Here is a 14544-nt window from a genome sequence, read left to right as displayed (position 1 = left end):
GTTGTCCTAGTAGCTAGTCGAGGTTTGATGATTAAAATAAACTCATAATGGCAGATTGTCTCCTACATTTTCTGCAGCGTGGTCTTACCCCTTCGTTCTTCACATGAACAAAGAAAACACCCCCCCCCCCACCCCCCACCCCCCTGCACGGCGTGCGCGCGACATGACAGTTTGAAGCTAAACTACTCCGTTGGTGATGGGATTTGCACTGGTAAGTTTCCGTGTCGTGATGTTTGAAATCTCCTTGTTTTTTACGACGTCGTTTCTTCTCGTAATTTTTTTTAGCTAAACACACAGACCACTGAAGACGTAGCTTTCAAACATTGTTACAAAAATCGATAAATTTACATCCATTCCGCGACCTTCTGTGGAGAAAAGCCAGTCGCAGATGATTGCTCCTCACATTCCCCTCGCCTCCCTTCTCCCCGCTAATTCGACTGTTTGTCCATAAATTGCGTTGAAATAAGAAATGATTCAAGCTTACAATTAATAAATACATATACACTAGAATGTGCATACATTAGCAGCTATAAACAGTACGTCACATTATATTAGGTCATATGAAAATGTACAAAACGCGAATGTTCGATTAAAACCTTCGCCATTGGCGATCATTTTTCAAAGCAAGGCAACAACAACCAAAATAAAAAAGAGGGAGAGATACCCATGGAGTCGAGAGCATAACAGCAGAATAAATAAAAGAATAACTATGGTAGATTACAGCAGCAAAAAAACAACCCATTTGCCTCTTTTTGACTTTTTTAAACTCGTAGTTTTTTGCTTTGCAGGTGTTGTGGGGCCTTGGTTAGACCTGGATGCCCTGGACTGCCTGTTTGATGTTCTCCAGCAGGGCCTTGTTCTCCGGACTCTGGTACTGGTCCTGGTGGGTGTACATGTCTGTCAAAGTACTCACATATGTGTCAAAGTTCTGTTCATTCATTGGCTCCTGTGAGGGAATAGAAAAGCCACATAGAAGACAGTCAGATGGGTTCAAAGAGGTGACGAGAATGACGCGACGTTTCAAATGGGCCATGCCAGTGCGGTACAACCCTGCTGAAAAGCACACAAACAGCAAGTAGACCAGCAAAGCTGGTTTTGCTGGTGATAATAAATAATAAATCAACCGTTTCTGTGGTCGCTTTTCTGTTTTTATAATTAATGTGAAATGTATAATGGTGTTGTTAATTGTCCATAACCCGATCGGAAGTTGACATTGGCTGCATTTGTAAATAGTCACTCTGACTATTTACAAATCTAACTGATCTATCTGAGCAAAATTGGACCGTTCATAAATTGGCAGCGCTGTTGGAAATGACCGTTCGGGACAGCGCCCTCTGCACTCTGTCTGAGACGGAGGAGCAGAGCAGAGCAACAGCTAAAATAGCAGTCGATAGCGAAATGTGAGAGAAGTGTGAGCTGTTTGTATGTGTAACAGTTAGCTAACTGCTAGCTAGTAGCCTACATTTAAAAATATATATATTTTCATAGCCATATTGTATGTCTCATCATCTCTTGCATTGTCATCCTACTCACTGTCGACAAGCTCTTGCACAAGAGGCACTACATTTTGTAATCATAAATTATAAATATTTTTCTTTTATCCAATTCAGAAAAGAGCAGAAAGAGCATCTCATTTTAGTGTAGAGCATCACATTGAATTTACAAACACACCCGTTATTTCCGTCAACCCTTTGGTTTTGAAATATCTTGTAGGAAGCATCAACACATATCACTTGGCTTAATTTCACAAAAATTCATTCAGTAGTATTATTTTAGACAATCGACAAAATAAAAATGTATGCTGCGTTAGGTAGCTTGTCGAGAAGGGAACCTCAACGCCATTTGTTGCTTTGTTTAGTTGCAGAAGATACTTTGTGGTCAATGGAAAATTGCGTTAGCCACTTGCCAGTCAACCACAGGAAGGCTTGCACTTCTGCTTCGACTCCTTATAATTTCATTATCTGTAAGTCCTCTTTTTAACAAGTTAGCAAACTTACTTACAAGAGAGGAGTCTTCTTTGAGACTTTAACGCAGGGATACTCAACTTGCTTTGCCCGGGGGCCACTTTCGTGAAATGATAGAAGGCCAGGGGCCAGTTAATAAACAAACAATATACATTTTTCTGTAGCGGATTGTAGGTTTTTGAGGTGTCAGTCGGTAGGTTAAGTTAGTTAGGTTAAGTACATACTGTACATAAGTGCCTGGGTAGCGAGCAGACGGCGGTATTTGACAATTTAGCAGCTAAATCATAGATTATTGAAAGATATTCCATATTCCAGACTGAAATGTTATAACAGAAGTGGAGTATTGGCCAGAATGACATGAACATTTGGACACTTATTCACCGGGTATCTTGCATGTTGCGTTCAGGTGCACTGTAAAAAAATAATAATAATCTTTTCTTTTTGCAATTCCATCGCGGGCCACACAGGGGGCGCCCATGTGGCCCGCGGGCCGCAAGTTGAGTATCACTGCTTGAACATTTTAATGACCCTGCAGTTGTTTGATAACTGTGAAAAGTTACACCATATTTTCACATCAATTATTAGAACACAATATAAAACCAGAAAATGTTGATTTAATGTTTTGGTCACAGAAACTGAAACAGGTTTCGCACTTGTACCGCACTTTGTAGGCATTGCCTTTTTGCTGCGTCATCGCCATTCTTATGCAGGCGATAGGTAAATTCTCCACAAAACAATGGGTGGAAGGTTGGAAAGACAGAAGGGGGGTGCACTAAGGAGGGAAACATCAGCAGGAAAGCGTGGCTCGTAACACAAACTGTCACTGAGATCCTCTGCTTTTATAGATCTGTCAACATCTAGATGTCTCAGCCTGCAAAGATCTGGGCAATGCGACTCCAAAGCATGCGGAATCAGAGGGATGGTTAGGCGATGCAGATGAACGATGGAAGTTTAATGTTCAGCGAATGGAGACAAAATCAGGATGTTCAAAAACGTATGGGAAGTGTATGGATAGACGTGAGAGAAATGTGAGGAGCAGAAGAGGAGGAAACCAGAACAGATCTTCTAGTGGAGTAACAGCTAGGAGAGTGGAGCTTCTGCAAACATTTCCTGGAGGCAGAAATCATCTGATTGGTTGAGTCCAACCTTAGTGGGCAGAGCCAAAGAACTACAGTTTTGCTCAGTTAGGTTCCTAACTGAGTGAAATAACCTAGAAGTCCCTAAGTGGCAGCCATGATAAGAACTGCTGGAATTATGTAAAATGCTAATAAAGGAAAGGAGGTCAATGCTTCCTGGCTCAGCTCTTAGGACAGTGTAGGAGAAAAAAAAATGGGGACAAAATTCTGAGTTTCAAAATTCTGAAAAACGCAAAAGTCAGAATTCTGAGAAAAAGGTCAGAACTCTCAGATTAAACTCAGAATACTGACATCATTAATGATGTCACTGATGAGGTCAGGTCACTGATGATATTACCAATTTTGTACTGAAATTAGAACAGTCTACTCAAGTACAAGTAGTCTGCAGTTAAAGCACATCTTCATTCTTTCATTTCAAGTCCATTGTGGTGGTGTACATTGGCAAAATGATGACGATTGTGTCAAATGTTCAAATATACATGGACCTAACTGACTATGTTTTGAGCTCTTTCTTTGCCAGTTCGCTAACTTGTGCTCCGAAAAACAATGGTTCTGTGCCTCTGCCCACTGAGGATTAACTCAGCCAAACGAGATTTTTTTTCTTCCCACGGAGCAGCTCCGCTTCCGAGTTTGTACAACTGAAACTAAAATCTGAGACAGCTGAAAATGTGACTTGAGTTGTAATTTAATATTTCTTATTGATTAGTAAATCCCTGTTACTCTTGGTTTATTGTCTGAATTTCCTGGGCTAGGTCAATTCAGTACCGGTAGCCAGTTCCAGATACCCCTGGTCAAATGTGAATGAAATAAAACATTTTTAAATTTCTCAAATTGCCTTTTGGCAACAAACAAAAATGAATGTGTGAGAAGACTGAGCCTACGTCAGAGAGTTTTGTCTGGAACTGGACCCCCGTATGTTAGCGTCGTTATAATCGTAGGCTACTGTAGAACAAAGCAATAGGCTATATGGACAGCTGTGATGTGCAGACAGCACAGTGGGCTCAGGAGGGAGAGGCTGGGAGGAGGTGACAGTGCAGAGGAGAAGGATAATTGGATCTCTTACTCTGGGAGGCATCTGTAAACAGCAGTTATGCTTTACTGGAGCCTCTTTCTGTGGCAGCGCACTCTACAGGAGAGGAGAAGTCTATTAGCCAGCTAGACATTAGGCTTCATACGGTGCACCGGAAAAAAAACAAGAGAGATCTGGACTACATGGATATGTGCTACAAAATTTAATTTAATTCATTAATTTAATTTTAACGCGACTTGCGTTTCAAACCTCAAATTGGAATTTGTTGTCAACAATGACGAGGACAATGACTGAGACACAACAATGGAGAGAAATACAAACTTTGACACCTCAATTCAGCTCATGTACAGATTTGTATGTTATTGTATGTTATTATGGGATGTGCGTTCAGTGGCGGGCCGTCCATTAGGCGAACTAGGCAAATGCTAGGGGCGCTTGAGCCGTTAGGGGCGCCAGAGAGGGTAAATCTTTTTTTTTTTTTTTTTTTTTTTTTTACAAATACTTTTTCATGATAATAGGCCTACTATTATTTTACAATAGTAGACAAAAAATAAGCAGAACAACGTCTTAAGTCTTTAAATAATAGTGAAATCATTTTTCTAATTCTGGCTTTCTGGCTGCCTGGGCTGCAGCACTTTCACCATGGTCCCTAATCCATACCACCCCACCCCCTGCGCGGCCACGCCCCCTTCTACCTGCTCGGAGCTTTTTCCCAGAGTGGGGGAAGGGAGCTGGAAGGTGGGTGCTGAGGGTGCTGCAGCACCCCCTGGTGGCAAGAAATGGGATTTTCGAAATTGTTGGATTTGGCTGTCTTGTGTTTATACCACCAACAAGATGCATTAAAAAACAGTTTGTGCTTCCCAGAGTCCCTTCCTTACATCAGCCCCTACCTAAAAGTACTTCCAGTGCCACTGGGGGAGGGCGATTCTGAATCTGCACTGCAGTGGTGGAATTAGCTGTGATATAATTTTTATTATATTTTCTTTAAAGTTAAGTTAAGTTAAGTTAAGTTAAGTTAAGTTAAGTTATCCTTTATTTATCCCCTTGGGGAAATTCATCCTCTGCATTTGACCCATCCTCTACTAGGAACCTTCCTAGAACTAGGAGCAGTGGGCAGCCACTGTGCAGCGCCCGGGGACCAACTCCAGTTCTTTTGCCAGTACCTTGGTCAGGGGCAGTGACAGGAGTATTAACCCTAACATACATGTCTTTCTTGATGGTGGGAGGAAACCGGAGCACCCGGAGAAAACCCACACGGACACGGGGAGAACATGCAAACTCCACACAGAAAGGACCTGGGACGGACCGGGGTTCGAACCCGGGACCTTCTTGCTGTGAGGCAACAGTGTTAACCACTGAGCCACCGTGCCGTCCACGTGCCTTTGGGGGAGGGGGGAGGGGGGGCACCAGCAAAAATCTTGCCTAGGGCACCAACTTGGTCAGGCACGCCACTGTGCGTTACATCCTAGTGCAGTACAATAGATACGGTATGAATAGTCATCCAAACCAATCAGATATGAGCATCAGTTTGGAGCATATGCCGCATTCCATTTGTATTGGGACCTAGGAATCTCCCGGTTCAAAGATCAGAATTCCCTACCCCGATCTCACCAGGCCCAACCTCAAAATCCAAGATGGGAGGTCCGCACTTCACAAGTAGTGAAAGTTGTAGTATCCGCACTTCACAAGTAGTGAAAGTTGTAGTAAATAGGCTACTATTTATTAGAACTTGTGTCTTACTTGTATCTCATTAAATCAGTTGTACAGTACACACTAACTTCTATCTGTTGCTATGGTGTTTTTATGCGCAAAATATACGTAATGCGTTGTTATCAAATGCTATTGCTAACAATGGCTAGCCTGGCTAGAACTAACCCTGGCTGGTTTCCTGACTGTTTACACCCAACTGGCATATTCCTAGTTCCCAATACGAAAGGAATGCAACATTGGCCTTCAGTGTGGATTCAGTTTCTCTCACCGGAGTGGAAAAAAACTCAACCAACTGGAATGAGGAAATGTCACCTGTTTCCAACGCAAACTAATCAGGTATAATTGAATGATGCCAATTGATTGATTATCTTAAAACAAGCTGAAGCGATCAGCCTTATTTTAAGATGTTGTTGCATCGAAGACGAGTGACGCTCTCTCACTCTGCTGGAGGAGAAATAAGAGCTACTGGCCGAAGACGAGATCAAGCGACTCGTTAAGGCGGACATTTTTTCTCAGAGAAGACGAGATCACGCGACTCGTTAAGGTGGACATTTTTTTCAGATTGTGATATGAAGTGGCCCCGCATATGAATGGAAGGAGGACAGGAAGCCATATTCAGCGGCAGAGTCCAGTAATCAAGCAACTCTGGACATTATCCAATTAGCCCCAGTCTTCCTTGTACACAAGAGCCATGACTGAACCAAGACAACATGACGTCAAAACAGCCACGAGGCTTTCACTTCAACTTGAGGAAGCAAAAGAATCGGGGGGCGTATCCGCTCGTCTTGATGTGGAAACTCTGTGAGGCGTAGTAAGCACAGAAGCACATGGACTGCTGGGAAAACGGGTGGCAAACAGAAAGAAGCAGATGAGGACCTGATTGAAGACCGGACGTCTTGCTTGATCAGATTCATGACAGGATGGTCGACCGACACAGTGCTGCAGGCAAGTCTCAGATCAGCTCAAAATTAACATTTCAAATAATAATTAAAAAAAAAGAGAGCAGATAACTACAAGTTCCAGGACACATTTGCTACATTTTATTTACACCATTCTCCTGTGATAATGAGTTCATATTCTTTGTTTTCTTAGGATATCGAGTTATATATCGAAATAAGCCAGTTCAGAGCGTATAACCAATCCTGGCTGAAAGGAATGTGTGCTATGAGACATAATGATGTTATCAAATATCCAGCTGTGTTGCTGTTTTCACCTCTTTTCGAACGCCTGTCTAAATGTTCTCGTAATGGTGCAATCGATGAAGCCAGCGAACAAACGTGTCAATCTAGTACATTTGTTAATCTAGTCAACTTGTTACACCAGGGAATGTGTTACATTTTAAACTTGTTAAACAAATACATTTGTTAATCTAGTGAATTTGTGAATCTAGTAAACTTGCCTCTTAAATTCATTATGGGACATGTACGGTGGTAACCTTCAGCAGGAGGCCATTCCCACTTACAACTACAGTATAACTACTAGTGGACCGTGGGGGTTAGATCCCCCCCTGGGAGTTAGACCCCACTAGTACAGTGGTCCCCAAAGCCTCTGGGACACACTCAAATTGGTGATGTCACCAGTGATGTCATCATGACACTGAGTGATGTAATCAGTGATGAAGTCACATCACCAGATGATGTCATCATTGCTCGAGTGACATCACATCATTAGGTAATTAGGGCAATTAATTGGCCCTAATTACCTAACTAACTGGCGTAAAATGTATAAAATGACATAGCTGTGGCCAAACACAATTCTGCTCACAGACACACACACACACACACACACACACACACACACACACAGACACTATCACTTATGTATAGAATTGGTGATGTCACCAGTGATGTCACTCGAGCACTAAATGATGATGTCATCAGTGATGATGTCACCAGATGATGTCATCATTGCTCGCAGCAAGTAGTTTATAGTTTTACAGGAAATTATTTTAGAAATGTTCAGTATGTGATCAACTCTCCAGATTCTATATAACTACATCACTTCATCAACTTCCCAATTTGTTTTACGGTTATCAGCTTGTCCACAATAAAATGTGGACAAGTGTTACCTGTTGTTTTTATCTTCATAATCCAATTCAAGCCATGTGGTAGAAATGTCTTAGCCATCATAACTGAAAATACGAGCCTGTTCCTTCTTCTGCATCTAAATCAAACCTTGCCAATGTGAAGCGTCCTGGCAGCAGGTGCGGTTCCTCTCACCATGTGTGGAAGCTGGATGTTGGCTAAGCTGTTGATGAGCGTCTGGCTGAGGTTGGCCAGCTCGTGCAGCAGCGAGTCGTTCTGCTGCTCGATCACCTTGTTCTCCTCCTCGATGGACTTCAGGCTGGTCTCCATGGTGGTGATCTGACAGGCCAGAACGTCAGCAGAACATCAGCACTTCTCCATTAAAAAGTGTTTGAACTCCATAGCTGTGTCTCAATTCAGGGCCTCAACCGAACATTGTTCAATCAGATGGTCCGGAGGGTATCTGGGTAGTGTAGAGATAAAAGCACTTGCCTACGACCGCGGAGAGACCCAGGTTCAATTCCCGGTAGCGGTACTTCCGGCTTGGTCAGACGTTCCCACAGACACAATTGGCCGTGTCTGTGGGTGAGAAGCCGGCTCGGGTATGAGTTCTGGTCGCTGCACTAGCGCCTCCTCTGGTCGGTCGGGGCGCCTGTTCAGAGGGGAGGGGAACTGCGGGGAATAGTGTGATCCTCCCACACGCTACGTCCTGCCGGTGAAACTCCTCGCTCAGGTAGCACATGTAGCATGGTGCTAGTCTACAACTCTCCCCAGATCATCAGAGGGGGCGGAGCAACGACCGGGTCAGCAGGTGCAATTGGCCAAGTACAATTGGGGAGAAAAATCTGAAAAAAGGGAACACGGTCTGGTCTACATGCTGTCTTGTAAAACCACTTGTACCTCAAGAGGTGATAGTGAGTCACTGTAGCGTCGAGTCTGCCCTCAGTCCAAAATGAGAGGAAGAAGAAACCCCCAGTTAGAATGAATGGCATAGTAAACACAACGATGGCTGAAGATGCTATGGAATAAACTATAAGTGAGACTGGTATCAAATGGACCCTACTTGGATAGAAAGTTTGAATAATCCACTAACTAACAAACTACGTTAGACCACAACGTTAATCCTCGCTATCACTGCCAGCTGGCGCAAAATGCATTCTGGGATAGGTTGGGCCAGGAACGATCCTAGCCTGGGTGAACCCAGCCTCCACGTGACCTGCTCTCAGTCAGACCTGTTCTCAGAACTCTGAGAGCAGGTCACGTGGCGGCTGGGTTCACCCAGGCTAGAACGATCCAACCGCATTTGGTCTTCTAATTCAGCCTTTGAAGATGCGGCCCCTGAATTGAGACACAGCTACGATGATGAAGAGTGGGTACGTGGTAGTGCTGCACGATTAATCTAATCGCAATCGCGATGTCAGCACGTGCGATTACATAACCGCAAAAGTGTGCGATTTGAGTGTGTGTGTGTGTGTGTGTGTGTGTGTGTGTGAGCCTCCTCTAAACTAATGGCATCAACACTAGCGGGAGACTTCTCCCATGCACTCCCGCAAATAAGTAATGTTATACGCAGCAAGGTTACATAACATCTTACCGAGAGGGAGAGAGAGAACATCCATGATCTCTAACAGCGAGCTATGCTAATAACTAGCTCGCCGTTCAGAAACGCATGTAAACAGCCGTGTGATTAGTGAGAACGTCAGTAAAATAAGGACAGAGCTGCAGGTGCTTATGCAGAACTAGTGCACGATTAAGTGCACAGTGGGTAATGACCCGCTGTGATGAAGAATATAGCGAGATTTCACTGTCGCAGCTGCGAGGAGCACCTCCGGGCTTCTAGCTAGCCTGACGTCACATGACGGCTTCATGGTCCCTCGATAAAGTCTGCAGATGCACGTTACCTCACCTCTCTCTCAAGAAGCGTCACGTGAGTGTGGAGTTTAAGGCCACCTGTCGCTACAAAAGAAATAAACGGGGTGTATTACTGGACAGACATAACTTTGTCAGTCTGAGCCATCTTCTATGTGCTGTAACACAGTGCAGTTTCTATTTTTCTGGTGTTTCTTTTTTACATGTTTGGGACAGGCAAATGTCTCAAAATGTTTTATTTTTTTGTAAAGATAATTTTATTTCAAATTGTTTTATTTATTTAGTTTTAATATATTTTAAATTGTATTTTAGTCTGTGATACGTGAAACCGTGGTATTTCTGTCCAAGGTTATCATACCGTCAAAAACTCATGCCGGTACATCCCTAGATACCATTTCTTTATTATATCGCAATCACAATCGCAAATCGCAATATTGTCCACCATAATCGCTAATCGCACCTTTCCCCCAAATCGTGCAGCACTAGTACGTGGGGAGACAGACAGACACGCATAAATGCATGCACACGCACGTGCGTGCACACACACACACACACACACACACACACACACACACACACACACACACACACACACACACACACACACACACACACACACACACACACACACACACACACACACAGAGATTACTTGTGTCCTCAGTTTGATCATGTCTGATTCCACTTGATTGTTGGACTCGTTCAGATCTTTGATTTCTTCATCCAGCTGTTTGATTTCCTCGTCATTCTCTATCCCTGGAGCCAAACACAACACAGCGCAGAAAGAGAGTAATTGTCCCATTGACTTCCATACAATTGGACTTCTTATTGCAGCCAGTGGAGTTGCCCCCCTGCAGGCCACTCAAAATGATGCAGGTTTAAGACACTTCCCCGCATTGGCTTCAATTTTCACAAACGGAGCTACCCCCTTGTATGTAACACATTTATGTGTGATGTATTGTTTACACCTTACATTAGGGATGCAATGCAGAAAGCCTGGTACATGAATTGTAAATGATTTACACGTTATTTATGACTGGCAAGGAACACTTTGTAGTTTGTACTGCAGTGCGTGTAAGTGCTGACTGCTTCTGCAGGCCCGGGGAGGGGATATAGACAGCTGTCTTCTCTCACACACATGGAGTCATTAGCCCCTCCCTCTTCATCAGATTTGTGGAATATCAAATATTTGAATGACTTACATGATTGATAATGTATCAACTAATTACTTATGAATCATCTACAAATGTATATTATTAATGTTTTGTAAATGATGAGTTCATCATTCAATAAAGGCTTATACCAAATGTGCTCATTACAATGTTAGTTATTTCAGTTGTTTTGATAATAATCAGATTATAAGAGCGGTGACTTGTTCAGATGGATAGTTTTACAGTGTGAAGGAGCTGTTTTGATAATAATCAGATTATAAGAGAGGTGACTTGTTCAGATGGATAGTTTTACAGTGTGAAGGAGCTGTTTTGATAATAATCAGATTATAAGAGAGGTGACTTGTTCAGATGGATAGTTTTACAGTGTGAAGGAGCTGTTTTGATAATAATCAGATTATAAGAGAGGTGACTTGTTCAGATGGATACAGTGTGAAGGAGCTTTTACCTTTGCTTGCTCTTTGCTTGATTGTCAGCATCTCGACTCCGCTCATCCTGGCCTTCTTCATGGCAGAGGTGGCACGAGGACAGCCGGAGAGACTGGGATAACACCAACACACACACACATACACATGCACACAGTTAAAATCAGACAAAAGTGGAGAAAACACACTCCAAACTATCGAGGCCAACTGCAAAAGTGAGTTTGCCTTCAGTGAGACTGCGGTTAAATTCCCAGCTTGTTCTAAGGAAACTTCTTGCCTTCTTGCCTTCCCCCGAACCCTAACCTGAACTGAATGGTTAGCCCACCTTTAGCTGAAGAGGTCATGTCCAGCTCATCTTTCTGTCACAGAATACAGTGTGTGGTGGACTGTCAGAGTTACTGCTCATTTCACCACTTTTTGTACCATCCAAGGGGCGATGTCCAAGTGCCTTAAACCTGCATTCTTTCTAATGGCCAGCAGGGGGGACACCACTAGCTGCAACAAGAAGTCCGATTGTATAGAAGCCAATGGGGAAATGACCCTACTTCTCACTTGATTTATAAGCTCAGGAAAGACTTCCCGAATGAGTTGATGGTCTCAATGGCTATTGGTTCGTTTCAAGTCTTCTTCAATACAGCATGATTTTGTAAATCAAGTAAAATAGATGAAAGCAGCTATGTTTTGGGGTATGATTGACAGGTTACCTGTCCAGTGATCGCGCAGCTCGCCGATCATGGACCAATAGTGGGCGGCTCTGTGGGAAACCCCTGGTCGCGCGCTAGCTGCTTCTGCCTCAAAAAATGATAATAATGATTAAAAAGATGCCGACGGTCAAAATGCCACAAGCGCAAACCTTTTAGACCATGACACTTTCCCCTCGCCTCCCCCCTCCTCCTCCTCCCAACAACACTACCCAACCCTCCCCCCCTAGCCACTAATCCTACCCACCCCTCAAATCTCATCGCTTATGACCCCGGCAGGGCGGCTGGGCCAGCGCTGTGGTAAAAAGAGCTTGGAGCTCAGCAAGGCTCTGCTGGACAATGAAAGGTTCAAAACAGTGATGTCACTGAAGTCTTAGCCAAGAGCCCCGCCCACCTGCGATGTGTGAGGAAGCTGCCGCTGACGTGTCCCGAGCCGTCACAGCCGGGGGTGGGGCAGCTCATGCCGTCCGTCTTGCCCGACTTCCAGACAAACTGCGAGCCGTTGACGTAGCCGTCTTTCTGCCGCTTGGCGGCCAGCGGGCAGCCGGAGGCGCTGCGATGCGAGGCGTACTTCCCCGTCACATGACCCTGTCCGTCGCAGCCCGGGACCGGACACCTGAGAGGTCGCACAGACAGTCAGAGAGGTCTCACTTTGTGTCTGTTTCCAGGTACCATCAAGCGCAGCAGACAGACTCACATTTACTCCCTTTTACACATTGCATTAAAATCTGTCTCATATATCCAGATTGTATCTAGGTACTATGATTTAACCTGATTACATTTACACGTAGTATGAATATGTGTCTCCAGTATCCACATTGAGATCCAATTGAGATCTGATCACTCTATGTCAAGCTCAAACAAGCAAATGTCAAATCCTCCTCTTGTTGGTCCAAAGGAACAAAAAAAAGATGGTAGACCACCAGTGTCTTAAATATCCCACATAGCTGTTGAACTTCTGTGTGGGTAGACAACTTCCATGTGGTCAAGCACTATCCAATTGCTATCCAATCACCCAAAACACATTTTAATACTAGATGTAAGGGGGTCATTGATGACAAATACCAATTCTATCGTGGTACGATTGGCAAAACGTAGTATCATGCATTGTAAATCCAGAGCAACCCTAGATCACCGCAGATATTGAAATTGAAGTAATTTTGAATCCAATTGTACCAAGAATTTTGATATAACTCCTTGAGATATAGTGCAGCCATTTCCACATCATACTATATCTAGTCATTATTCACATGGGGTTACTCATTATATATATATATTTTTTTTATATAATTTTCAAATAAACCGGGCGTTAGTAGCCTCATACTTTGACCATTTTGAAAAATCTCAATGGATTTGTGTTTAGCTCAGCCTACTCTAACTACTGTTATTAATGACATTAATGGGTTAATGATCAGCAGGATGAACACATCTCGCCTCCCGCCTCCCAGCGTCCTTCACTCTGACATTCGGCGCTGTTTAGAACGGGCCGGGTGTCTGCTGCCCCCCCCGGCCTGACCGAGCGGGTTACGCCTAATGATGACGGCGGTGTTAATGATGATGGTAGCTGGAGTCGGCGAAGCGCGTGGGAACAGAGGTGACGGCAACAGCTGGGCCAGACTGACACCGGCTGCACTTGAGATTATTCACAAGGTCGTATTGGCGTAACATTATGGCTCTGCTTTAACTAAAATGTCAAGCGCGCGCTAGCGGTAACCTTTACGTGACTCCGCCTGCTGGGAGCGCGAGGTGAAGCGGAGGACTGACCGCTGCTTCTCTCTGGAATATTCTTTCATAAAGTTAGAAAGGTCAGGATTCACGGGCGGCATTTTAAGAGGAGTGGATGAATCTGTCAAACCACAGTTACGACTGACTCTTCGCTGGAATTTGGTTCCTAATAGTTATAGTTATCCACTGTAAAAAAAAAAAAAAAATCTCAATCTTAACTCATTGAGTGCCATGGACGTCTTTCGACGTCCAATTAAATAGTGACGTAGAGTGCCACGGACGTCTTTCGACGTCCAATGCGTTTTTTGACGGTGGGACGTCGATCAAAGCCTTCCGCAGCTCCTGTACAACTATTGTAGCTATTGGAGGTCTATAACCTATTTTACAGAACCCTTAGGTGGCGACAGTGCTCTCCAGGTTAACAGAAAGGCAGAGAAAAACAGAGAATAAGTCGTTGGGGAAACGGAAATCGCATCGCATCCGTATGCATCGATATGCATGAAGCGTTTTAACGTTAGATGTGCCTGCAGCAGTCAATCTGCTCCCACAATTGAGCTCCTCCATGTCCACTGCAACAGCCGATTCGCATGATCAGCCGTGGAGACGTTATTATTCTCAACTGGAAGCATAGGAGCCGGTGACAAACACACGCGGAAAAAGCTAGATGTCGCGCACCCTTCACAGTGCAGAGCAAACTCAGCACAGAGCCACCTCCCATACAGGAGGAGTGTGCAGTTGAGGCGAGGCGGGGCGGGCGGGGGGGGGGGGGGGGGGCACGCAGAGCAGCACAC

At 44.2% G+C, this 14544-nt stretch overlaps 1 protein-coding gene across 1 annotated transcript in view; it reads right to left on the bottom strand.

Moving 5' to 3' along the window:
- Positions 1 to 805: 805 nt before the first annotated feature.
- Positions 806 to 14544, bottom strand: part of myt1la (myelin transcription factor 1-like, a) — a gene marked incomplete at both ends in the record, with an annotated part of 108489 nt that continues 94750 nt past the window's right edge. Inside the window, 6 exons of the mRNA XM_083642860.1 lie at positions 806 to 946; positions 4164 to 4226; positions 8060 to 8203; positions 10386 to 10489; positions 11351 to 11442; positions 12423 to 12644. Coding sequence (XP_083498986.1) covers positions 806 to 946; positions 4164 to 4226; positions 8060 to 8203; positions 10386 to 10489; positions 11351 to 11442; positions 12423 to 12644 — 766 coding nt within the window. The remainder of the gene's footprint in view (positions 947 to 4163; positions 4227 to 8059; positions 8204 to 10385; positions 10490 to 11350; positions 11443 to 12422; positions 12645 to 14544) is intronic.

The sequence above is a fragment of the Poromitra crassiceps genome, assembly GCF_964638095.1.
Source record: "Poromitra crassiceps genome assembly, chromosome: 9".
Lineage (NCBI taxonomy): Eukaryota > Metazoa > Chordata > Actinopteri > Beryciformes > Melamphaidae > Poromitra > Poromitra crassiceps.
This window is presented reverse-complemented; position numbering and strand designations above follow the sequence as displayed.